This window comes from Physeter macrocephalus, chromosome 13 (genome assembly GCF_002837175.3).
Source record: "Physeter macrocephalus isolate SW-GA chromosome 13, ASM283717v5, whole genome shotgun sequence".
In the NCBI taxonomy this organism is placed as follows: domain Eukaryota; kingdom Metazoa; phylum Chordata; class Mammalia; order Artiodactyla; family Physeteridae; genus Physeter; species Physeter macrocephalus.
The window spans coordinates 63600908-63628375 of record NC_041226.1 but is presented as its reverse complement, the minus strand read 5'-3'; the positions used below and the strand labels follow the sequence as shown (position 1 = coordinate 63628375).

General features: G+C 34.8%; 1 protein-coding gene across 1 annotated transcript in view; it reads right to left on the bottom strand.

Moving 5' to 3' along the window:
- GPC5 (glypican 5) overlaps positions 1 to 27468 on the bottom strand; it is a 1397564-nt gene that overhangs the window by 929758 nt on the left and 440338 nt on the right. Inside the window, exon 6 of the mRNA XM_024123206.1 lies at positions 5350 to 5470. Coding sequence (XP_023978974.1) covers positions 5350 to 5470 — 121 coding nt within the window. The remainder of the gene's footprint in view (positions 1 to 5349; positions 5471 to 27468) is intronic.

Sequence of the window (27468 nt, the reverse complement as noted above, 5' to 3'; positions counted from 1 at the left end):
GACTACTTTGGTTCCTAGAGCTCCATAATATTCCCTAACACTCATGTGTGGTCACTGCCATCTCTCACCTACACCCTCAATATGCAGGGAAAATTGAAATATATAATTTGCTTCACATATAAATTCCTATAATTTTCCTAGAGAAAAATTTAGCAATATTTATCAAAATACTTAAAATTATTAATGAACAGATTCTTGGTTACAACATTTAGAAATTTATCACAAGAGAAAAAAGTTGCAAAAAGATTTATGTATAGGGGATATACCTATTAGTAGTCTTTATTATCGTGAAAATTGGTAATAACCTAAATAGCCAACTCAAGGTGTTTGGATTAAATAAAATTATAGTCCTACCACATGATAGAGTAATATTCAGGCACTAGCAACCATATTGCAGAATATTTAATTCTGTGAAAACAAATTTATGTGTTGTTAGGTGAGTAGTTTGGGACACAAAACCAAATGTACTCTGTTTTATTTTAAAAAGTCAAATGTATACATAAGTACAAAAAAGTCTAGAAGGCTTATTTCCTGAGGTTTGTTTGTTGTTTCGTAAGTGGTATAACATTTATTTTCTACTCTTTCTATTGGTAAAATTTTCTAAAATAATAAAATTTCATTTATTATAATAGACACATAATTCTTCAGTAAGAAAAAGTTAATGTTACTAAATATCTTGTCTGTCCAAGATCAACTCTCTAAGTATCTGCAAGGTACCACATACTTTAAATAAATGATTTCTCCATTCGTAGATTTTTACAGTACACGTTTTTCATAAAATTCTGCTGTTTTATATTCTCCTCTAATTGTTTTGGTACAAACTCTAACAAGAAAGTAGCAGTCTCATACAGTCTCACAACTTGAATAGTATCTGTATACTGATGTTTCCAAATGTGCATTTCTAGTTCTAGGGTTTCCAATGAACTCTGGGCATGTCTCTGGGATATCTAACAGGCATCTCAAATTTAAGAGAACCATTCACTTATTAATTTCTGGTCAACTCCAACAACCAAACCCCAGATGCACTCCACTTCCAGAATTCCTTTTTTCACTTCATGACATTATCATTCCACCTGGTTACCTTCCTTATACTCTCTTTCTCTTGTCCCAATTTCCAGTCCATCAACAATTCCTGATAACTCCACTTGCCATACTGACCCAAATCCATCTGTTTCTCATCTTATCCACTCTTCTTATTCTAGTCCCAATCAATTTCTACTCTTGCTCTTCAGGTCCACTTTCCATAGTAAAGCCAAAATTATCTTTATAAAACATAAATTAAATTGTATCCTACTCTGCCTAAAGCCTTTAAATGGTTTCCTTTCCCACTTAGGAGAAAACTGAAATGCCCTACCAGAGCCTACCAGTTTCCCCTTAGTTCATTTTATGTTTTCTTCTCTTCTGTATTCATTCTGTTCCAGACACATGGCTTTCTCTTTGTTCTCTGAATACAATTAACCTACTCCTGCCACATGTCCTTGAATGTATTACTTCCTCTGCCTCAAACACAGTTCTCCCCCATTTTTCTATGATTCCTTCTCCCTTTCCTAAGATTCCTTGACAATCAGTACCAACCCAGCAGCCCCCCAACTTAGAATGGCCTCCACTAGCTCTCTCTTCTTGAGTGCCTTTCCCTACCTCATCTGTTCTGTTTTCTTGATTTGTTCACATTTGTCAGCTACAGGCATTGTATTTTCCTTTTCCTTAGAATATAAATCCCATAACAGCAGGGTTGTGTCTGCTTTGTTCACCCATGTAACCTCAGTGCCTTGTGCAGAACAAGGCCCATAGTGGGAATTCAATGAGTATTAGTGGAACATTTTGAATAAATTAATGATTAAGACATTTACAAAGTGGCATTTTCAAAGTAAAATCCCTACCCACCTGTTTAATGACTCTAACTGCAGAGGTTACAGGGTAGAAAATGAGGTGTGCTCAATGGCAGGCCTAGAAGAAAGATGTTTGCGGGCTAACGTATGGAGACAGTTTTTGCTAATAAATATGGCTGGCTTATTTCCATATACTTAGATATGGAAAAAAAGGACAAGAGGAACTTTTGCCCTATGATGAGAGATGGCATTTTTATCGTATACTGTATTGTCGACAAATGCATTTAATATCCATTACAATAAAAAACAAACTCCAAACACAAATAAGTGATCACCTAAATCTACAGATTAGATTCCGAAATATGTTCCTTCTTCTACTTCCTCCCTTGCTCCATACTTATTCTCAGATTAATAAATTCTCACTTATAGAAGACGATTTTCTGAACCTTTTCAGACCTGACCCTGTGGTGGGTCTTTTTAACTGCCCCTGGATATTAGAGCACAGCAGCCATTCCTGCTAGGACACACACATATGACCAGCAATCAGAAGTCTGGCAAAGTCAAAAATTTCTCTTCATCTCCAGGACAGCTGTCTTAGGAAAGAACATGTTCTAAGACATTAAAGGTGAATATTGTACAAAACGTGACTTTCTGCTATCTTCTGTAAAAATCTAAATTTCAATCATATCATCCTAGTAGACTTTAAAAAGATAGACCTCAAAGGTAGCATTTTATTTCATATTCTCCTGTAACTCTGGAAGGAAACTTAAGCATGAATAATTGGAGATCTGCACACTCATATAAAGATGAAAGAATGGGACTCAATTTAACATGGGTGCTAAAAAAAAGTGGAATTATTTCCCTCTGCCACCTTGAAAAGGATATGGCTTTGAAATCTATGAAGCAAGAAGGGGCAAATGTCATGCCAAATGGGCAACATATCAGTGAACCCTTCTGTGAAGAATTTTTAATAAACCCTACATTTTGAGTATCTACTTATTTCTTTGTGAATACGGTTTTTTTACATGTACTCTTTTGTATACAGCAGCTCCATCTTTATTGCCTACAACAGGGTTTTCCATCTGTTTTTATAATATATATATATGTATGTGTGTGTGTGTGTATACATATACCATTAAAACAGTTTGAACACACACCCACTCTACACATATTTATGTATTTCTAAACTATATGCATGTGCTATTGCACTGTTACATATTTTATATACCTTCCTACAGCCAAAAAAAAAAAAATTAAAAGAATGTGACAGAATAAATATACATTGAAGTTCGATATTTCCTTTCTGCCCTCCAGTGGCTCAGCGTGTGAACTCCCTGGGGAACGCTTACCCCACGTTGGAGACCACTAAGCTTTGCTGTCTCTCAGTGAGAGGAACCACTTTTTATTAAAGCTCTTTTGATTTCATGATCCATCGTGCACTAGAGTTTTTGAATAATACAGATCTACATACTATATTATAGCCCATGGCGCTGTGAGGTGCCACCTAGATGAAGGCATTTGTTCCTCCAGCTGTACATAATATTGCTGGCTCTGACTCAGAGCTGAGTTAACACACCCTACCTCCACCCCAGTAGCCCTCATCCAATCACTGGTCAACGTGGGACAGTGAAGACCCACCTCCTTGTTTCAACTCAGGACAACCTGAAAGAGGCCTCCCAGGTCCTGAGGTCCTACTGGGTTCAGGCGAGGCTTCTGTTAAAGCTACAACACAGTTCAGTTGCTCCCTCTGTGCTGTACTCCTCCCTACCAGCCCCTTACTGACTGCAGGGCACTCTGCCGTGAACCTCCTACACACACATCTCTGTTTCAGAGTCTCTTTCCTGAGGAACTCCAACAAAAACATATATACATTGTCACATACTTAGGAATGTAGTTTGTTTATGTGTCATGTTGCTAATAGACTGTTTATTGGCCCACTGGAAATTTAAGAATTAAAAAAATATCCTAAATTGTCCTGAATTCTCATTAGGGGCTCCCTGAGTCAAGATTAATTTCACCTGGAGGTCTTCCTTGTTTTTTCTCATCATGGAGAAGCAAGGTTCCAAAAATCTGGCAGGAAGAGTGACTTCCGTACTTCTGAGTGCCTGAGCGACAGTCACTGATGAGCTTATTATCCTTGCTTCTGAGGACAACAGGCTTTCTCCTTGATGACCTCAGCCATTCTGAGCCGGGCTCTGGTCCAGCTTCTGCAATCACTCTGATTCCTCCTACCCTGTCACTTTAGCTCCTGCATTTTCCCAAGGCAACTCAGTTCCAAGAAATGTCTCAGCACTTGGCCCACTAGCAGCATAAGGCACCTATTTACATTACCTTGGAGGTGTCTCTGTGAGGCAATTGGTTTAACTCACCAGTAATTATGGCACCACTTTTCTCTTATACTTTTCCTAATGGAACTTATTTTTGATTCTGCTCTCCCGGGTGAGAGCTCTGTTTTCCCAATGTACCAGCCATAGAAAGAGCAAAGTAGCCATTATTGCCTCCTGGAAAGGAGAAATCTACGGTATTGGACACAAGCCCCCATACCTTGCTTTGCTCAATATGTAGAGACTCCCATAAAAATGGAATCCTAAGAACTGGCCCCATATAAACTTAAGTTTTGCAGAACAATTAGGAGAAGCATACCAACGACTCTGGAATAATATCAATAAAAACTCAGTACTATGTTTAGGTATAGATTCTGACATAGAACACTAGAAGCCAGCATCAACTATCCATACAAAGTCTTGCTTAGAAAAAATTAAAATAGATGCACATATAAATTGCTATAAAAAGACTAATAACTTAAAAAATAGCCCTTCTTACCCCAAACGCCAACAGATGCAGAATGGAAGGTGGTTTTTACTACATGTAATATAATATTTGGCTTTCATTAATCAAATTGTTTGATGAAATATTCCTTTGACAGATACCTTCATGCTTTACTTGCCATGTATTAAAAACAGCAGTATATACTCACTTAATTAAATAATATTATTAAAGATAAAACAAGTATTTCATAAACAACCATTAGGTAACATGTAAAAGGTGATACAGGAAATAAACACAAGAAATGCATGTGATTCGTTTATGACTTAACTTTTGTCGAAAATGCAGCAAAAACCTTCACAGCAAGGCTCAGAAAGTTGCCTGGAAGGTGACTTTGGCATCTTCCATGTTCTTCTATGTGTTTTCTTTGATGGTGACAGTAGTTCCCATGTCTAAAGCTCATTCATTAGGGATGAAGCTCATCCTGAGATTCTCATTATTTATTGAAACCCTGAAGCCATGGTTCCTTTTACAGATAGATATTGTCCATCCATTAAAATACTGTTGCACATTGACTGTATATGAAAATCACTCAACCAAATATTTCCAAAACTCTAGATACAAATAATTTATTCCAGTACTCAGTTTCAGGTAGGATTATCAGATAGGATTAACAGGTTCATCGCATACAATGGGAAGTCATCATTTACTAGTTATTACTGAGTATACCAATAAATAGAGCATTGGCACTTACCTGAATAACATGCTTCAGTTTATCAATAATCTGATTTATTACAGGATCAGTTCCTTTGACTTTGACTTCGGGATTTCCAGATTGGGCTTTGATTCCATTTCCAACCACACGCTGAGTATAGCTAACAAAGTGAAAAGTGAAAGATACATGACTTAATAACCTGGTCACAGTATTATCCGTCACAACTTTTTGAACAGATTCGAGTTCAGAATTTTACTCCTTCAAGAGTATAAAATAATGTATTTTTTCTTGGACCAGAACCTGGCACAGCTGCAATGTTTTTTCCTGGTAAAACACTTAGCATGCAAATACAGACTATTCTATTGTTATCCTCTCAAAAGACCCAACCAAAAATTGTGTTTTTAATACTACTTACCAATATACTAAAAAGAGTTAATATACATCTCACTTTGTTACCAATCTTTGCTGAATTACACACGTCTGAATCCATATCATCTGGGTCAATTCACTTCATTTTACACAGTATTTAGATGAATCACAGTAATATTTTTTTACATATTGGACTACAAAAGAAATATATATATATATATACATATACACACATATATATGTCACATAATGTCAACTTAGTACTCAAACAAATATTTAGATTAATCAGTCACAGAGATGTATTAAGTGCCCCCTCCTGTATTCCAGTCCTATACTACATGACTGGGGTTATAAGGAGTTATAAGACTCAATTCTTGTCCTCACAGTGCTAATTATATACTGGGAATATAATGTATCAATTAACTTGTTCACTCATGCATTCATTCATTACATTATATTTAAAAGTTCTCACTAGATTCCAGCAATATAACTATCTTTATTTTCCTGACAGTGTGGTGTAGCATAATGACAAGTGAACAGTTAAAGCACAGCACTAGGAATGAAGGAGACGTTCAGTATGTGGTAGGGATAGCAAGAAGGAAGAGTGTATGCCAAGTGAGAGGTAGGGATAACACAAGTAGTAAACATTGAACATATGGAGAAGTTTATTTGGACCAAGACACTTGGGGAAAAACTAAAGGATGAGTTATAGCTTGAGGCAGCCCTTGAAATATTAGGGTAAGGATAGGTCTTGGATGATGTAGTTAATGTGCACTCCAGGGCAAAAGATGACATCCCAGCAGGGGAAATCGCAAAGGCACGTGAGTAACACACACAGGGAAGCATAACTAGGCTTTTATTTACAAAGGGAGAGAACAAAAGGGGGAAAGTAAGAGATGGGGGACATGCCCTGGAGGTTCTATCCCCTCTATGTTTAAGACTTTCCTCTGAGTAAAATGTTGCTTACATTAAAGTATCATGATAAAGTGGCCTCACAGACTTTTCAGGAAGCATTTTAACATAATTTGTAATGTAATATCCCTTCTCTGTATTTGAGCAGAGTATCACAATTATGCACATGAACCTTCTGAATTTTCTACAGCAGTGGAAACTCTTTGAAAAGATAAGAAGAGGTTCCACTGTTGAGAATATGGCCAAACAAAAGGAGTTTCAAGGAATATCCAGTTATTCCCAATATTATGCATACCCAATGCTCAATTTTCAAAAGTAGATCAAACAATTACTAATTATGTCCTTCCAATGATAGTAAATGATGGAACTCTTTGATATGGATAATACCAATTGGATGTGATAAGAATAATGATATTAATAAATCTTTTTATTTTTAAAGCAACCTTGAACTCATTTCTTTATGCAGAAATAGAGGGTTTTAGAGTTAGGTATTCCAGTGTAAGTTAGTAACTTAGCAATATATACCAATAACAAATAGTAGAAGGAAAACAATTACGCATATACTATTAATGTGCACTAATATTCTTAATAATGATATTAATAAATCTTTTTATTTTTAAAACAACCTTGAACTCATTTCTTTATGCAGAAATAGAGGGTTTTAGAGTTAGGTATTCCAGTGTAAGTTAGTAACTTAGCAATATATACCAACAACAAATAGTAGAAGGAAAACAATTATGCATATATTTCTTTATGCAGAAATAGAGGGTTTTAGAGTTAGGTATTCCAGTGTAAGTTAGTAACTTAGCAATATATACCAACAACAAATAGTAGAAGGAAAACAATTATGCATATACTATTAATGTGTACTAATATTCTTTAGTTAAGAAGAATCAAGTAAATTATAAATATTAGGCTTCTCTTAACTTCTCTGTAGCAGTTATATTTTTCTTCCAAATATTTCAAGTAGGTTACACATGTGGCTCCTTTATTAGTGTGATCATTATTAATAATAATGATGAATAATGTGAATAAATAAAGGATAAATGATGACTATGATTCAGGCATTGTTTTAAGTACTTTCTTTGGAGCTTGTCAGTTCATCTCAATGACAATCATTTGTTATTTGTTGTAGCCATGAGAATGTGCCTCATAGACTTCAAAATATTGGAAGTGTCATTGACCAGGGCACCTGCTGCTTTGCTCTGAAATCTATTTCTTTGTCTCCTCCAACCAATGACTGAATGCAGCAGAGATACTAAAACAGACCCACTGCTGGAAGACATAGCTTTCCCCTAATGGCCAATTTTGGCTCAGGATTCCCTGCAGGCCCTGCTAAACCTGCCTTAGACTGCACCTCATGCCAGAATGCTTCCACTCCACCTTGCTTCCCTCTCTCCTTCACTCCGGGTCACGTCTGCTTCGTGGCCAACAGCTCTTCCAGCCTTACCCAGATTCCTCCCCGTTTTCACTCATAGGCATTTCACTAAATAAAATTCCTCTTGTGTTTAGTCCTTCTTTGGCATTTGCTTCTTGGAGGACCCAGAACAGTACACCATATAATATTTATATGATAATTATTCCCTATCTGTAGATTGGGGATCTAAGATTTGAATAGGTTAAGTAACTTTCCCAAGGCAACACTGTTGGTTAAATATACAGCAAGGATATGAACACAGGGAATGTGAGCTCTAGATACAATCATTCAATGATTATGAATGAAAACTCCTGAAACCAACTAACATAAAGATACAATCAGCTTGGTGCAAAGTGTTTGTTTTTTTAATTGTTTTGTTTTGACTTGATTTGTTTTTTACTGTAACTACAGCATTTCAAAGTCTTCACTGCTTCTAATTAAAAGGGATATATTATTTTCTTCAAAAACCTCTTCAACGAACATTTGTATATTACTAGATAAAGAGTGAAATAACAGTCGCTGGCAGGGTGAGACTAAACTAATCGACTGCAAGTTTGCCTTAAGATTTTCCTTTGTTTCACCTGAAATACAGACATAATGCCAACAATGGAAACTGAGACTCCTCTCTTAACTTTAAATAAACACTTACTTGGTTCACGTCTTGATTTATTTACAGACCATGAAACTTTCTTTTAACATTCAAGAATATTGTTCCACATTAATCCAAAGAATGACTTATTTTTTGTTCTTAATTATTACAGTTAATAACTAGTTAAATTTATCAGAATTACAATTGATCAATAATCTCCTTCCCAGCTAGTATATTATCGAATAGTTCAGGATCACCATTCTTATGTATCATTTAAGTAAGAAAAGAAATATTGCAAAGCAGGGCATTTAAGATACTTTAAGTGAAACATACTTTAATAAAATTATTCTTTTCTGTTTTTGTAAGGTTAAGAAGAACCACAATGCAATAGTGATATACACGCACCAGAATGATTTAAATGAAAAAAGATGATAGCAAGCGTTGGCACGGATGTAGGGCAGTTAGAACCCTCTCTCCTTGTGGATGGGAGTTTAAACTGATATAAACCACTCTTTGACATGTATCCGGGTATATACTAAACAATGTTTACCAAAAGAAAGGTATAGAATTTTCGGAGAAGTACTATGCAAAATAGCCCCCAACTGGACAAAACCCAAATATCCCTAAACATTAGCATGGGCAAATAAATGGTAGAATGTTTACATAATGTCATACTATATAGCAATAAGAATGAATGAATTACAACTATATTCCAAATCTTATAAGCAAAATATTAAATGAAAGAAGCAACATATGGGACATATGCTATGATTCCATTCATTAAAAGTTAAAAACTAATCAATGATGTTCCAAATCACCATAAGTACTACTGCAGGAGATAGTGTACAGAAGCTTGAAGGGGGTTTCTGTGGTTCTAGTAATATGTTTCTTGATTTGGATTCTGGTTCCACAAGAGTGCTCATTTTATATTAAAAAAAGAAGAAGAATTGAACTGCATAGTTAAAATTTGGATACCTCACTGTATACATGTATTTTCAACCTAAACAAAACATTTACGTTGAAAACTTCTTGTGCTCTTTTTCTTAATATGTATACAACAGATAAATTTGCATTGAATAATGTATAAATAAAAGATCAACATAGGTATTTTTAACACTGGCTAAATGGTTTTGTCATCATAAAATTAGTAATTTAGGCTCCTAGTTTGACACAAAAACTCCCTGCAGACTTTAATTTGCATGCAAAAAATACAGTTACTAAATCAAAGTTTTTCCAACAGACTTATATGAGTTTTTCTCATTATGAAATTTTAATAAATCATTAATCACTCTTTTTCCTCCTAAATGTACAAGTAATGGATAAAACATTTCAAGGAACCCTACAGAGGCTTCTTGACTTGAAAAACTGCTCACATTTCAATGAGAAGGAGGGAACAAAACACACACAAAAAAGAGGCAAATTTTTTGTTAGAGAAGTAATAGACCCACCATCTGTGCCTGTTTCTTTTAAGCAGGTCTGGGAATGGATGACAGCAGTTTAATAGTAATACTCATTCCACAAGTATGACTTGTTTCTCATTAACATGGCAAAAAGGCAAATACAGATATATTTACATTCTATAAAAATGTTTTAAAATGATGATTAACAAGATTCCAGTTCTCTTTGTGTTCAACAGATGAAATATTAAAAAGAAGTGCTAATACATCTACACACCGTATGTCATTAGGAAGTCATTTCTCCTGACATTACCAACATTTCTTATTTGAAACACACCATGCCCTCTTGGCTGATATTAATTTCATTTTCTTGGGAATGCAATATAATTTGTTTCAGATTCACATCAAAAGTATGGTACTTTGATGTGTACTTATACAATTTCAGGTGGAAAAATATATAAAATCTGACCCTGGAATTTGTTATGAATCATTAAAGTGATCTGTCTTAGAAGTTTTTGATAGCTTCACTGGGACAAGATTAAAGAATATGATCATTGATCAGAGATGAGGAAAACACCTTATCAGGGGCTTTCTCTTTCTACTATTATTGCCATCTCTGTTAGAGATTCAAGATGGAGAATGGGGACCATGTTGGTGGTGGTGTTAATAGTAGCAGCAGTAGTAGATGTTTTGTTTATATCCTTTTTCCTGACTTGGTTAGGTGATTGTATATTAAAATTCCTTCCATTTCCAGAGTTTTGAGTCTCCTAGTTTTAGGAGGTGTCTTTGACTCTAGTAAATGCATTGTTGTCTCTGGTTTAAAGGTCTGGGAAGGACAGGGTAGGTATTCATCAGTGAACCCCTTCCTCCAGAACAAATTTTTCTTTCAAATCATCTCTGGGAGCCCCTTCTTGGTTTTCGTAGCAAATGTGAAGTAAGTACTAGTGATCTGTTTTTTGTAACTTTTTCTCAAACACCTGGGTGACACTGGATGCCATTGCTGAATGCTGTTTTGTGCACATGCAGCTTCTACACAGCCCTTCTCCTTGACAGTGAAGGTCTTAATCTTCGAACTCTCAGAACAGATAGGAGTCATATGATTGATTTCATGTGCCAGGTTTAAGAGAATAACCTTTCATGATAGGTAAGAGGCCTACAGGGGATTTAGAGAATGCAGATATCTGTAGAATCAATTCAAAAAGATTCAACCTTCTGCGATTCCACTATCTTACTTCAACTGTTGAAACACAAACTATTTTTAAGTTATTTTCTACCATTTATTTGACTTTATAATTATATAATAATGTCTAAGTTTGAAATATATGTTTCTGACCTTAAATAATGAAGTCAATATAAATAGAATTGATAGAGACCTTATTATGGCCTTTATTATTATTTATAGATAACTAAGTACTTGCTGAGGATATCACAGTTTGTGATATCTTATGGAAAACACTCATAAACATTATTCTAATAAGGTAATGTCATGCTTTGTATAGCAATCAACAAGGAATTTTTAGCAGATCACTACATATAACATTATATAAATTTCATTTCACCAACCTTTTGTTAGAGACATTACAAAATCCTAAAAGTCCCTAGAATCTTACACAGTTTTTTGTATTGTTTTGCAAATGTAACTGGCACTAACATTAAACTTCAGACATGAAACTAACAACTGCATCAAAATATACTTTAAAATTAGTTGCGAGATCCAATAATTCTCAAATTATCAACATACCATGCAAATGAACCACCCAGGTATTTCCTACCCATACATAACACAATAAAATCAGAGAGAAAGAAACTTTGAATTTCAGAGCATACTAGTTTCCTAGGGCCACAATAACAAACTACCACAAAGTAGCTGTTTCCACAATCCTACACAGCAAATAGGAACACAGACGAGCAATTTACAAATAAACATCAATGAGAGAGGGAAGGGCAGTCATAATGGTAAGATATATTTTAACTGATGGACAGTTAATTAAATATTTTTTAATATATTTATTAATCCTACCTTTAATGGAATCATTTTCTTTTTTCTTCCTTCCTTTCCTACTTTTGGAAATTTGTAGCTTTTTTTTAATAAAGGACACTCTTTGACAAATATAGTTTTCAAAGTTTAAATCCATCATCAATACTCTATTTATTGGACAGTTTTGATATGTGGTTGCTCCATGTATTTTTGGATTGGGGGTGGGAGTCTGTCAAGGAAGCCAACAAGCTCAGTATTATGTAGCTTTTATTGTAAATACTTCTGTCTGCTCTTATTTTAGGCACGACCAAATAAATTGGTTAGAATATTAATGAAAGCCAGACATAATAACATAAGAAGAACTACATGGAAAAAATGCTTATATATAACATATACATAATATATAATATAATAATATAGTAGATAATATATACTGTATATACATATAAATATTTATATATACATAAAATAAACATTTATATACACAATAATATATATGCATATATTTATATGTACTTATACACACATACACACACATACGCTACTGTTTCCGTATTCACTTTCTTTACATTCATTTTCAATAGCAAAAAAGTGGACTTCCTGGGCCCATAAAAGAGATTTGAAATTTTAAAAGATTTGTAAATAATTTTTCTTAAGGAAAGTAAGCCTGTAGTGATTAATTAGTATATAGAAAACAATTAGAAGTTGAGCATAAAACATCCGCTTGAATACCCAGTTTCAACCCTGTCTCCAATCCCAACTTAAAGTTCTGTCCATTTTGTGGTCTGTTGAATCTCAAAAAATAAAAATTGATAGGTTTCAAATCACAGTTATTATGAAGAGGAAGCTGGAGAAGGTGGGGAAATAACTCAGCTTTCTGTCCATGCCTCATCTCAACTACACCACAGCCAAATTCCTACTATCAGACAGCCCTGAAAAAACAATCCACTCGTGTAATGGACTCTAATTTGTGTTCACTGCATATATGAGAAAATTGCTTCTCCAGCTATTTCTTGGCAAACCCAGTTATGCGGTGCAAAAAACAGCTGAACCTAGTTCCATAGACAGAACTCTACGTGCCTAGGGACTTTCAGATTCCTACAGTTGTGATTCGTCTCTGAACACACTTGGCTGACTCAGCATGTGAAAAAGATGCACACACAGAAGGCAGGAGGTTTCTGATGGCCGGCAGAGTCCAAACAGAATGGGTGTTTCTGGTCCAGATGACCTGGAGATTCTGTACCTCGAGGCAAATTTGGCCAACCTCTTCCTCACTCTCTCTCCTTTCCCTCTACTTCCCCTCTTTCAGTCATTTAAATGATTTCTGCAAGGTCCTTCGGTTTACACTTTGTTCCTCCTGCCTAGAAACTTCTATTTCTTTCCCCAGTCACTACACCAAGCTTTAAAAGGGGTTTTGCTAATGGGATTAAATCTGAGATTCTGAGATAGAGAGATTACCCTGGATTATCCGTGTGGGCCCCAAATGCCCATATGGCATGTATCCCTTTAAGTGGAAGACAGAGGGAGTTTTTTGGTTTTGGATTTTTTTTTTAATTAATTAATTTTATTTTTGGTTGCGTTGGGTCTTCGATGCTACACACGGGCTTTCTCTAGTTGTGGTGAGCGGGGACTACTCTTCCTTGCGGTGCACGGGCTTCTCATTTCGGTGGCTTCTCTTGTTGCAGTGTACCGGCTCTAGGCACGCGGGATTCAGTAGTTGTGTCATGCAGGCTCAGTAGTTGTGGCCCGTGGGCTCGAGACCGCAGGCTCAGTAGTTGTAGCGCACAGGCTTAGTTGCTCCGCTGCATGTGGGATCTTCCCAGACTAGGGCTCGAACCCGTGTCCCCTGAATCGGCAGGCGGGTTCTTAACCACTGCACCACCAGGGAAGCCCCTGGTTTTTGTTTTTTTACAGAAGTAAAAGGAGAAGGCAATAGGACCACTAGGCAGGGACTGAAGTGATGCTGCCACAAACCCAAGAATGCTAGAAGCTTGAAGAGGCAAGGAATGAATTCTCCCCTAGAACCACGGCCTTAGTGCAACTTGATTTGGGCCCAGCAGTACTGATTTCAGACTTCAGACCTCCAAAACTGTTAGCTATCACATTTCTGCAGCTGTAAGTCACTCACTGGTAATTTGCTATAGCAGTCACGGGAAACTAATACAACTAACTGCCAACTAGGGTGTCTCTTCTAGGTTATTGGCTCTTGTAACTATTGCTTGCTAACACTTTTTTTTTTTTTTCTGGGATACATGTATCATTACTGTAATTAAGTAATTAACTGCACAACAGTTAGTGCCTATAACTCCCTTCTAGACTGTAAATTCTTGAAGTCAATTAGTGTGTCTGTCTTAATGATCCTCTAGTTCCAGGGCTTGACAAAATGCTTTGAATATGAGAGCTTAACACATACTTGCTATCTAAGTGCATATATGACTGATACAAAAGTAAACCAAAAAATAACTTTCAAGAGATAAGTTATCTTTTCTAGAACGGGTTCTTATGAAATTCCTCAACGTTCCCGAATTTGGTAACAAATCCCATGAATCTGTAATTTCATTTTAATGCTGATTTGGTCCAGTTTTAAATAGTTTCTGAAGAGCACTTTTTAATGGAGTCTCATCCAAGTTCTCATTAGAAATAAAAAGAAATTAGTAAAACAGAACAAACAACATAAACACTAAATCCTAAAACTGACACTCAATATGTAAACTAACTGTAGAAACAATTAAGTTAAACCTTCCTATCCATATTTTACTTCACAGGAGGGAAGAATTTCCTCTATATAAAATCACATAAGATGGTAGTTGGCTCTCCCAAGCCTGTCGCTGAGTCAGTCCTGCAGGAGCCCTGAGAAGGAGTAGTTAGTTGTTCTTCTACAGCCCCAGTCCTGTTTTTCTGAGAGGCCTAATAGAGACTCCTTGAGAGACTGAAGCTATAATAAAAGAACAAGATGCAGCAAGATCCTGCCAGGACCTGGAGAATATTTCCCTAAGAAAAGCCTTGCTGGGTGAAGCAACAGAGGAGCCTGGGTACCTGAAGCGATTTATCATCACCCAAGTGATTCGGGTCTTAACCACATAGGCTTCCCAGCATCTTCGCTCTCTCTGCTGCTGCCCCCTCCCTGATCTCGCTCCCCCTAGCAAGAATTCAGCCTCTTTTCCTATTTTCCATTCCTTTCCCCACATTACAACTTTGCTATTTAGTACAAAAAGATTTTAATGAAGTTTAGGGAACAGTGGAGAGAGAGTATAAAGCAAATCAGGAAATTCCTGATAAACACGTGACCTGCGCCATACCAACAGGCTATTTAAAATTAATTTCAAAATAAAATACAGCCTTTCTTTAGAATCCCCACCCAGAAATCAGTAACATATATCATTTACAAACAGTACTCATTCTTTCCCCCCACTCTACATGTGTGCTGAACATTGCAATGCATCTTGAATGAGACAGCATAGGACAGGTATGCACCTTAGCCTAGCTGAGCTATTCCAATAAATGCTTGCTGGCTACTGAGAGGATGTGCCTATCAACCTACTCTCCTCCAGTTTAGAATTAAAAAGAAGCTCAGCCATCATCTCAAAGGTAAGTGAGATGGAAATGTGGCTATTTATTTTTTATTCAAAAACCTGATTTTAGATAAATATTACTACCTTCTAGGTAAAGAGAATGGGGAAAATATAACAGAAAACACACACACAACTAAAAATCATCCTGAAAAAACAAGAAAGGGAATATCATGTTGAAGACTTAGGGAAAGAATACCCCTAAAAATGATTTTACTGTTGAACAAGAAGAAACATTTAGCAAATTGCTTTAAACTACTTAAACTATGAAGAGTATGTAGAAAGACAGGTCACTTATGAAACAGGAGTTGAAAGTTATAATGACAAAATGGGCCTAAATGGCAAAATGGGAGATGGATGAGATTAGGAGGTTTATATGAAAACTAAAATGCAACAGCAAAATTTCCATCCACAATGGGATCCATGGAGAACAATACTGATGCACTGAAAAGCTCAAGCAGCAATTGAATCAGGGCCCAGGGGGAAAGAGAAAGGCATAAAATGATGACAGAAAAGATGGTAGATGGAATTCCAGAGATGGGAGTTCTGACTCAAGAATAATTTGTGAACCTGAGAAAGAAACAAGAGTAACTTGATATGAAACAATAATCAAAGCTATAACAATATGAAGAAGAAAAGGACTAACCAGATTCTAGTGGTTGTGGTGGGAAAACAGTGAAGACTTACCCATATGTAGAGAGAAACTAGCCAAACCCCAAAACTGCAAAAATAAAGAAAATATCCAACTAATATATATATATAGAAAAAAACAGTTAGTTAAAAATAAACTATATCAGGTTTACTTTAGACGTTTCTTCTGCTGTGTGAATATATTAGAAGACATGGAGACTTTAATAAGAATATGACCAAAAACATCATATCTATCAGGTTCTGTATCAAGGTTGAATGCAAAGGGATGACATCTCTATATATCCCACTGATCTGTCCTTCCAAAAATAATTTGCTCAAGGACATATCGGTACATACTGGAGAAAAATTATCAAAATTAAACTTTCAAGAATTAGGAAGTTGTGAATCTAAAATCCTGAAAGGAGACAACTGATCCAATTAAAGTTCATTTTACATGTTTTATAATTGTTTACCACAAAGTTATGATTAAAGTAAAATTTCAAAAGAAAATAAGTATTTAATAAATGCAATGATATTTCACATTCCTAGTTATAACACTAGATATTGAGGATTGTTAGGGGTAAAGGCAAGGAAAAGCATTCTACATCCCCCATCTAACATTGAGTAAACTCAAGAGATAGCAATAAACATTCCTGTAGGCTCTGCTGAAAGTGTCCAGATTCAGAACACTAGTGACCATTTCCAACATGATCATTCTAGTCTAGACCGTACCTTTTTCCTTATCTGATTATGGCAAAAGACTCCCTCCTGGACTCCCAGCTTCACCTTGATCCCCTTCACCTTTTCTTTACACAAGAGCCAGAGAGATCTTATTAAAAGTAATTCAGATCATGCCACTTCTCTACTTAAGACTTTTCAATAGATCCCATCTCAGTCAGAGGGAATTCCAAAGTCCTTACAATGGTCTACAAGGCCCTCTGCCTCTTCTCCTTTATTTCTCTGACATCATCTACTAATACTCTTCCTCTCCTTCATTATGCTTCAACTACACTGGCTTCCATGATGGTACTCTATGAATAAGTCCACAGGCTCCTGATTCAGGGTTATTGCACAAACTGTGTTCTCTCTGGATGCTCTTTCTCAGTAAAGCATGGCTTCTCCTCATTTCTTTCAAGTCTTTCCTCAAATGCCTTCCACCTGATATATAATTGCCATGTCTGGCAGTTTTAAACATGGCATCAAAATAGGCTGACACTCTTCTTATAAAGAGATGGATCTGTGTCTCCTTCCCTTCATCTGGTCATGCTTGTTACTGCTATAACCAGGAGAGTATGGCAAGTAATTTTATGGACTTCTAAGGCTAGGTAGTAAAAGCCCATACACTTCTGCCTGGTTCCCTTGGAAAGCTCAGTCTCTGGGAACCCAGCTACCATATGAGGAGTTCAACCACACTGATACCACCATGAGGGAGAAGCCATATATAAGCCATGTGGAGGTCCTCTAGTGAAGAGTCCCTCTCAGCTAAGCCACACTCACCAATTTATAAGACATAGAAAAAAAGCCGTGGACCTTCCACATGGACTTGTTTGCCAGCTGAGCACCACTGAATCAACCTAGTTAATGACACGGGAGCAGAAGAATCATCCAGATGAATCCTGCTAGAATTTCCTAACCCAAAGAATCCATGAGAAAAATAATAAAAGAAATAAACCATGAGAAAAATAATAAAAGAAATAATCCATGAGAAAAATAAAAATAAAAATACTTTGATTTCAGATAAAGTAGAATTGAAGTGGAAATGTTCGCAGGAAAAAAATAAAAATATTAATAATACAAGGCAAGATAGTCATTAAAGGTATAGCAGCAATAATTCTTTATTCAATGAGTTATAGACCATGAACATTTATAAGGCAAAATGTATTAATGATACATGAATGTATAATTAGAGATAAAATTATAATTGGAAGATATCTAATTGTGATAGAATTAGCATGCCTCTCAGTTATAACTGATTAAATAGATTAAAAGATCAAAAATATAATTTGACCATCATAATGTATAAGATTTTTTTAATATGTATATTCAAAAATGTGTGTACCATGAAGAATATTTTTCTTTCAGGTCTCCACTGAAGATGAAAAATGGACTATATTTAAGACCACAAAGAAAGTCTCACTATATTTTTTAAAGTGGAAATTATGTGGGTTATATTATCTACCCAAAAAACTCAATATGACTGTATAGAAAAATCTCAAACTGTTCATCCCAAAGATTGAATCATCATCACAAAGATTGACTCTGAGTCCTATTTTAGTCTTAACTCATAACACGAATTTGGTTATTTATTAACTTTTCTTGAACCTCAAGTGCCTTAATGTCTAAAATATCAGTGATGTGGTCTAATTTTCAGGGTGCCTTGAGTACTAAGCGAAACTATATATGTATACTGCCAACAATAAGCATTTTAATAAATATTAGTACTATTATTTTGATCTAAAAAAGAATTTAAAACTATTCATTTTTAGAATGCTTCACTTTTCTCTAATCATATATATAAAAGAGATACACAGAATCAAAGGGAAAAAATACTGAGAATAATACTTTTGAAATAAGAAGGTCAGTTATTTCTTATAAGAACATTTCCTGCAGATAGAAGTTTACATAAACTGCTTCAAAATAATACAAAATCCTGAGGAACTAGCTCATCTAGTGAGTTTTATTATGCCAATATCAATTGCCTGGTTTAGATAATGTGCTGCAATTATATAAAATGGCCTCTTTGGGGGAAACTGGGTAGTGGGTACGTGAGGGTCTCTCTGTATTTTGTTTGTAACTTCTTGTGAGTCTATAATTACTTTGAAATAAAAAGTTAAAAAAAATTCAAACTGAAATCCTAGAGAATGTGATTCAAGAAGAGAGAGAAAAGTTGCAAGACAAATTAGAGAGTGCCTTAGAACCAGTGAATTTAACCCTTCAAAATGAAAGAATTGGGAACAAACAGAACTTTTACCTGAGGAAAAACATTTAAAAAAATATATGATTAAATGAAATACAAATTTATTACTGAAAAAAATCCGATGAAATTAAGCAGCAGCAACCCCTGCAGTTACCAATCCACTACATCTGAAGTTTTCCAAAATCTCAGTTCTTTTTGAAAATAAGGTAGCCCCTTTAACATACCTATTTAGTGGTACTATAAAATATCAATTACCATTAAAAAGAACCTTATTGTATGCTAAGGGGAGCTACAAAAACAAAGGTTACTATTCTTGGAAAATGCAAACCAAGGGAAGATATGAAATTGTCAAGGCTAATTAGAATCAACGAGGAGAGTAAAGATTCCTGACACAGATTGAATATTTCTACTTTATGCAGACAAAAGGGCATCCAATAAAGGACACATACCATCCATTACTCAGGAGACCAAACCTTGGAGACACAAGTCTGACATCTTCTATTTCCTTTAAAACAACCCTGCAAATCTCTTGGAACCCACAGCAACACACTTGGAGATTTGAGATTACCGGATAATTTCAGAACTGGTGTTTGACATAACACTGACGTGTTGAATATTTTCCTTTAGCCACAGGAGATCTCCAGCCCCAGAAATCATAAGTCAAAGGAGCATACACTCAATTCATTCTTTGTTATTGAGTGGTTTGTTTTTGCTAGATAATTTATGGAAAATTAGCACAAAACGACAGCTATGATACGGTGTAAGAATACCAAACAGATGAAAAACTTGAATATTATTGCCAACACAAGATAAGAAGGGCAGTCAGCAAATAAAGGTCAAATGAAAGAATCAACCTAAGTTTCTATGTAATGTCAACTCTGAAATGCAGTTTCAGCAAAAGTCTGGACAAACAGAGTTTGGTTGCCTTTTTTTCTTGCTTAAGCTATACTTTGAAATTCTCCATGGCTGCAGATATAAACCATTATCAAAATCCTAACAAATGTTTATTACTTTTGCCTCAATAATTTAAATTTTACCATGGTGAGTAAATCCACAGAAGAGTAGTCCAAATTCTAGGAGAAAGAAATTCATCATGGCATTATTTTGGTGGGCAAAATTAAAAATAATTGACGTATACATCAACAAATTATGGCACATTCATTCTAAGGAATCACATACAAACATTAAAAATTATTTATAAAATTATTTATAAAAAGTTGACTTGGAGAAATTCTGGCTATACTATGTTAGGTGACAAAAGCAATATTAAAATTGTTTATATAATATTACCACAGCCATATGAAAATTATGCTTAGAATAATTAATAACACATTTTCAAGTATATGGTGACCATAACATTTATTGGACATCCAGGCCATTACTAAGAGTGAAAAAGTGGCTACTAATAAATAGTTTAGGACAAGAGGTCTAAATTGGGAATGTCCTAGAGTCACAGGACAGGTCTCACCCTACCTGTGTTGTGTTTTACTATGTTCCAGACAGAGCTTCAAGTAGTTTGCACATTTAATCTCATTTAATCCACATGAGAACACAGGGATGTGGATAACATTAGTATTCACATTTTATAGGTGAATACACTGAGGCACAGAGACATTTAATAACTTGTTCCAATTTGGCGAGTTTGAATTTAAGGCCAGCCTGGCTAAGGAGTCCATGCTTTTAATCACTGTGCAAAATGCTTCCTAGAAACACGGGGAGGAAACACATCAAACTACTAACAGTGGAGACTGAATTTGGAGAAATCGTAATGCTTTCTTAAATGATTCAAAATTTTCTAGACTGTCTATGCCAATTGCATATCATTTTCAAAAGAAAAACATTTGAAATGAATCTGTAATTTATTAACATAAAAGAAAATGCTGCACCTATTTGCCCACCTTTTGGTATAAAATAAACTATAAAATAATAGTGATTGTGGATTAACAAATCAATATCTTGAAGCCATTTGTAATTTTATTTTCTTAATTATTTGTTGATTTTATAAGTACAATGATCATTTAGTTTCCTTTTTTGTCCCTCTTTACAAATGAGTGATTTCTCTGGAATTTATAAGAATATTAAGCTGGGAATGTTTTCTCACAAAAAACCCTAAAAGAAAAATGAATTTCTTAGTATCTTTCTTCCACATCTCTTTTCTTTTTTTTTGGTTTCAAATCATTTTTTATTTTTTTAATACTACTTTCTTGAAGTATAATATACATGTAAAAAAGCACATATTTAATGAACACAACTTGATGAGTTTGGAGATAAGTTTACACCTTTGAAACTATCACCACCATCCAGCCGTACACATATTCACAACTTCACAAAGTTGCCTCCTGCTCCCTTTATTATTATTTGTGTGTGTGGTAAGAATACAACATAAGACCTACCCTCTTAGAAACTTTTAAGTACACAATATAGTACTGTTAGCTATAGGTACTATATTGTATAGTAGATTTCCAGAATTTATTTATCTTACATAAATAAAACTTGGCACACTTTGACCATCAATGCCCCAATTTCCCCGCTCCCAGCCCCCGCCAATCACCATTCTACTCTCTCCTCTTATTATTTTGACATTTTTTTTTTGGCCATGCCACGTGGCTCACGGATCATAGTTCCCCAACTAGGGATTGAACCCATGCCCCCTACAGTGGAAGTAGAGTCCTAACCACTGGATCACCAGGGAATTCCCAAATTTGACTATTTTAGAGTCCACATATAAATGAGGTCATACAGTTTTTGTCTTTCTGTAATTTCCTCTACATTCATTCATGTAATTGTAAATGGAAGGATTCTCTCCTTTTTAAAGGTTAAATAATATTCCACTGTATGTATATATCACATTTTCTTTATACATTCATCCATCCATGGACATTTTGGTTGCTTCCATATCTCGGCTAATGTAAGTAATGCGGCAATGAACGTCAGAGTGCAGATAGATAACTCTTCAGGATCCTAAACTCAATTCCTTTGGATAAATACCCAGAAGTAAGATTGTCCTCGTTTTAATTTTTTGAGGAACCTCCATGCTGTTTTCCCTAATGGCCGAATCAATTTACATTCCCACCAACAGTGCACCAGAGTTCCTTTTCCCCTGCATCCTCATCAACACTTTTTTGTTGTTGTTCTTAAATAGCCATCCTAACAGGTGTGAAGTAATATCTCATTGTGGTTTTGATTTGCATTCCCCTGATGATTAGTGATGCTGAGCAACTTTTCATATCCCTACTGACCATTAGTACATCTACTTTAGGAAAATGTCTATTCAGGTCCTTTGCTCAGTGTTTAATCAGGTTATTTGTTTTTTGCTATTGAGTTGTAGGAGTTCCTTATATATTTTGAATATTAACCCCTTATTAGATATATGATTTGCAAATTTTTTCTCCCATTCAATATGTTGCCTTTTCATTCTCTGGATCGTTTCCTTTAGTCCACAGAAGCTTTTTAGTTTAATGTAGTTCCACTTGTTTATTTTTGTTTTTATTACCTGTACTTTTGGCATCATATCCAAAAAAATCATTGCCAAGACCAATGTCAAGGAGCCTTTTCCCTATATTCTTCTGTAGGCATTTTATGGTTTCAGGCCTGACAGTTAAGCCTTTAACCCATTTTGAGTTGATTTTTGTGTTGGTATAAGATGTAGATCCAATTTCATTCTTTTGTATGTGTATATCCAGTTTCCCCAGCATCATTTATTGAAGAGATTATCCTTTCCTTTTTTTGTATTCTTGGCACTCTTGCTAAAGCTCAATCGATTGTGCATGTATGGGTTAATTTCTGGGCTCTCTATTTCATTCCATTGATCTAGGTGTTTGCTGTTTTTATGCCAGTACCATATTGTTTTGATTAATATAATTTTGTAATATATTTTGGAATCAGGAAATGTGAATCTTTGGCTGGAGGCATCCCATTTCCTGATTCCATGGACCTTTTCTATTAAACACCGCTGAAGTATCCACCAAATATTACTTACCAGGTTTATTATTGACTTTTTTTCTGTACTGAATATAAGCTAACCATATCAATAAATCATAACGGTAAGGAATATAGGCTACAGAACAGTCAATCAGTAACCATATTCTTCTCCATCAATATTAATCTGCATGGACATTAGGCAAGCTATACTGTACATGTTATATGGTTACTGTGAGAAATAAATCAACTTTAACAAGGTAATGCTCATGGACTGATATCTGTATATATACATCATATATTCCATATATACAATATCATATACATACATACATATATGCTGATTGATAGATAGACATACACATATTAAAATCCTTATTCTCTTGGTTATAATATTTTGAAAAAAATTGTGCAGGTTCTATACCCATATTTCTGATAAGTAAACAGAAAAGAATACATAAATATGTTTTCTTTTTGTGCTGATTAAAAAAGAAAACAAGAATAAAAAAAGAATGCTTACTTTCCATTTACTGTTTAATGTGAATCTTGTCCTAAATGTTTCCAAGCCTGTCATAAGGTATATTTGATTTCTTGAACTTTAATGTTAACCCTGACTCTGGAAACCCTTACTAATACCTTTATTTCAATGATATGATTCACCAGGTCTTTTTTCTCCCTATATTTTGAGGTATCTCACATATACTTTGCTATTTCACACTTAACCAACTACACTTGGAACCACAGCTAAGGTACCAATTACAACAACAGAATTTTACAGCTAGAAGGGAGGGACCTTAACCATCATCTGGTTTAACTCTTCCATTTCTACAGAAAAGGGAAATAGTTCCCAGAGAGATGAAGTGACTCCATCCACACCTTGGCAACCTCTCTCCTATGGTATTTTCAAAGTTCTTACATTTCAAAGGTAAATGGTCACAACAACCAAGTCTGATTTCTTTTTTCTACCATAATCTCGCCTTCTCCGATCTATTTATTTTTTTAACCTATGCTATTGGACCTTTACATTCATTCTTTACTCTTTTTATTCTTTCCAACAAACACCTTAAGCAGGCTTCCTACTATTGGCAAGAAAAAAAAGCTTTTGGCTCTGTACTAATTCTGTAGAATCATGGTAGTACATTTATTTCCACCTCATCCCATTACTGTGTAAAAGAGTAGATATATTTACAAAAACAAATCATGTTAGACATGTAAAATCTAGATGAAAGTGACTGAAGAAAAAAACTGAATTAAAGACATGAGATTGCATGAATACCAATGGAATTAATATATTAAATCCATACAGACTTCAGAACATTGGAGTACAACCTTGTAATTTGTCACTCTGAGCCAAAAATTAAGCTACAAACTAGACATTCATCATATGTCTTAAGTTTAAAAGACTGTACCATGCTTTATTGCCATAAATTCTAACTTAGGTAAATTTATATTTCTTTCCAAATGCTACACTGGTCAATATAAATAAATTAATCCAGACTGTGCTCTTCAAACATAATTGGTTAAGCATGAAGCCAAAAGAAAATTCATTCAAATATACTAACAATATTAATTTCACCCTGTATATTACGGATACTTGTTTCCTAAACTCTTAATGCAAGCACATTGATTGTATCTTTATTACACAGTTTTTCAGAATGTGTATCTCTAGTATAAAGACTCCAAGTGATGAGAAAACTTACTCAGTGTTTCCTAAAGACTCATGAAAAGCACCCTGCTAGTATGGGTAAAATTAATTACACTATAAATATCATGTCTTATGCTTTTAAGTAATACATACACTTAATCACAATTATAATCATAAAGAGAGAGGCTAGCCCTTATAGTGCAGTACTATGATAATTTCATAAAAGCTTAGGGTGGTTGAGCTTCTCTCCACACTTTCTAATATTTTAAATACTATTTCATCATGTTTCACTCCTGTAGAAAACCCTCAGGAGTGATAAATTAAGGCTCAGGATAGAAATTGTTATCACTGTATAAGTAGTTTTATCTACCCCTTTGCTAATGAACCATTCTCTTGTTCTTGAGGCATTTCACACTGTATAATGAATAAGGGAGTGCTTTATCTTCAGTGATAGTATGAAAAAGTGAAAACAGATATTCAATTTACCTTGGTAAATATGAGTATTTGATGTAGTGTTTTAGGTCATATAACTCTTCATATATAGTCTTTATCAATGGGGGCATCCAAAAAGGTTAAAAAAAAAACACAAAAAACGTTCTCAGTAAGTCATGCTATACTAATATTATGATAATTAAATCAACACTTGGGCTTCACTGTTCTGATAAAGAGGCATTAGTGGTACCAAAATTGAAATCTCAATGATAATGTAAAAGAAAATGTACAAGTTTTCAGAATAGCAGCAGTGACAAAGAAAGGCAAATATATTGGATAATAAATTTAAAAAATCAAAACCTAATTTATCAAAAGTAATTTTCATAAGCTATTGGGGTAGTATGGAACATTTTTCTTTCTTCTGGAGTACTGGCTTTGTCTAAGAAAATAATTTATAATCTCCAAATAAAGAGATTATATTATCTGGTGGAGAGAAACACTGTCCCTGGACAGTTCCCCATATCTACCTGTAGCCACATTGATCTTTTTCTTTCCTCCATAAGAAAATGTCCTTCCTCCTCTCTAGGGCCAATCCCTTTAGTCTTATCAAGGAGTTTGTTCCTTATCTTAGAGCCTCTCTGCTTTGCTTCATCCATTTCTTGGTCATTGACCAGAGAAACTGACATTAGTATCTTCCCCATAAACAAAAAGAGTAATTAAACATAGATACCCTACATCTTCTCCAATCTCTCCTCATTTTTGGGTTCCATCCAGTCAAATTTCTTACCTCCGATTTTTAACCTCATATTACTTTCAGCTCCCTTTATTAAATTTCCATCACATAAATCGTCCAAAATTGATACTTTTCAGAGTTTCTAATGATCTCCATGTGGTCAAATCCTATGGTCACTTTCTGACTTCGCCTCTCTGGTCATCTCATCTTCCTATTTTGAACATGGTAGTCTAGTCCCTCCTTTCTAATTCTTCTCCCTCTGTGGTACAGCATACTTTTCTGTCCTCCCTTCTCAGTGACTGCTCTTTTTCAGACTCCTTTGCAGACTGCTCTTCTACATGACCTCAAAAAAGAGTGATTCCTTGAAAAATATCACCCTGATTTCAATACAATAGTTTAAATATACCATTTTCCTGTATCTGTAAATCTACAAATATTTCCCATACTGCTTTAACCAGATAGCTCATTTGAGAGGACAAGATTCACCACCAATGACATTTGGAAATTTAGCTATTTTGCCTTTTTGAAAATTATGACTTTACTTTGAGTATTACAAATACATGAATAGTATTTATTAAATAGCATTTCTAATGGGAAAACCCATTTTCTTTGAAATGCTATATAAATTTTTTGTTCTTTTATAATAAAATTAAGAATGTTTGATCTGAACTACCTGAATTTTTTGAACTAAGTTTTGAATTATTTTTCCTCATTTAAATAATTTACTTGAACTTCTAAATCATCCACAACACATGTGAATTTACATTGTTGAATCACTCCAGTTTAATGCTGAGAACTGTTAAATAGATTTAAATTTGGCTAAATCAAAATGAAACTAAAATCATTGCCTTTTTGTGACATGAGCAAGGTCACTGAAAATGACACTTTAGATAACATATGTGGATTCATGTGTCCTTAAATCTTTATTAGAATTTTTAAATTATGTTTAACACTCTCACTTTTTATTTTTTAACTTCACTCTTTTATTTTTTGTGCTGTGACACAGAGGGAAATGCTGAACTGACATCATTTCTACACTTGGTAATCTACTCTGGACAGCCACATCCTTTGTCTTTTCTATAACAAGTCTGGGAGATCAAAGTTCAAGCAAACACAGATTGTAAGGTGAGATGATGCCCTCTTTCCCCTGGGACAGGGGTAGATCTGGATCTGAAAGAGAATCCGAGAACAGCTACCTCAGCAGGAGTGTTCCAATGATGACACCTTCAGTCAGTAGTGAAAGCTGGCAGTTTCTGAAAATAGAGCTAAAAAATAAATGTTTCAAGCACATTTAAAGTTAGATATAGAATTCATTATTTTTCAGAGGAAATGTAGAAGGCAACCTCAACAAACAAGTGAATTCAGAAATTACCTTTTAATTTGAAAGGTGCATATGTCAAAATTGACAGAAATTTATTGTTTGAATTTATGTTTAGTTCCTCGTCCTGAGAAACTGTATTCATTTTATCTTTTAATCAACTGATTGTTTGTGATACTTAAATATCTTAATGATTTAAATATTCTTATTTGTGAATTTAAGAGTATTAGCATAAATTTGAGGTCAGTTAAAATTATATGGTATGTGGAGTAAGAACGGGATGAAGAGAAAGAAAGTGTCAGGAGACAGAAAAATAGAAGAAGAGACAGAAAGA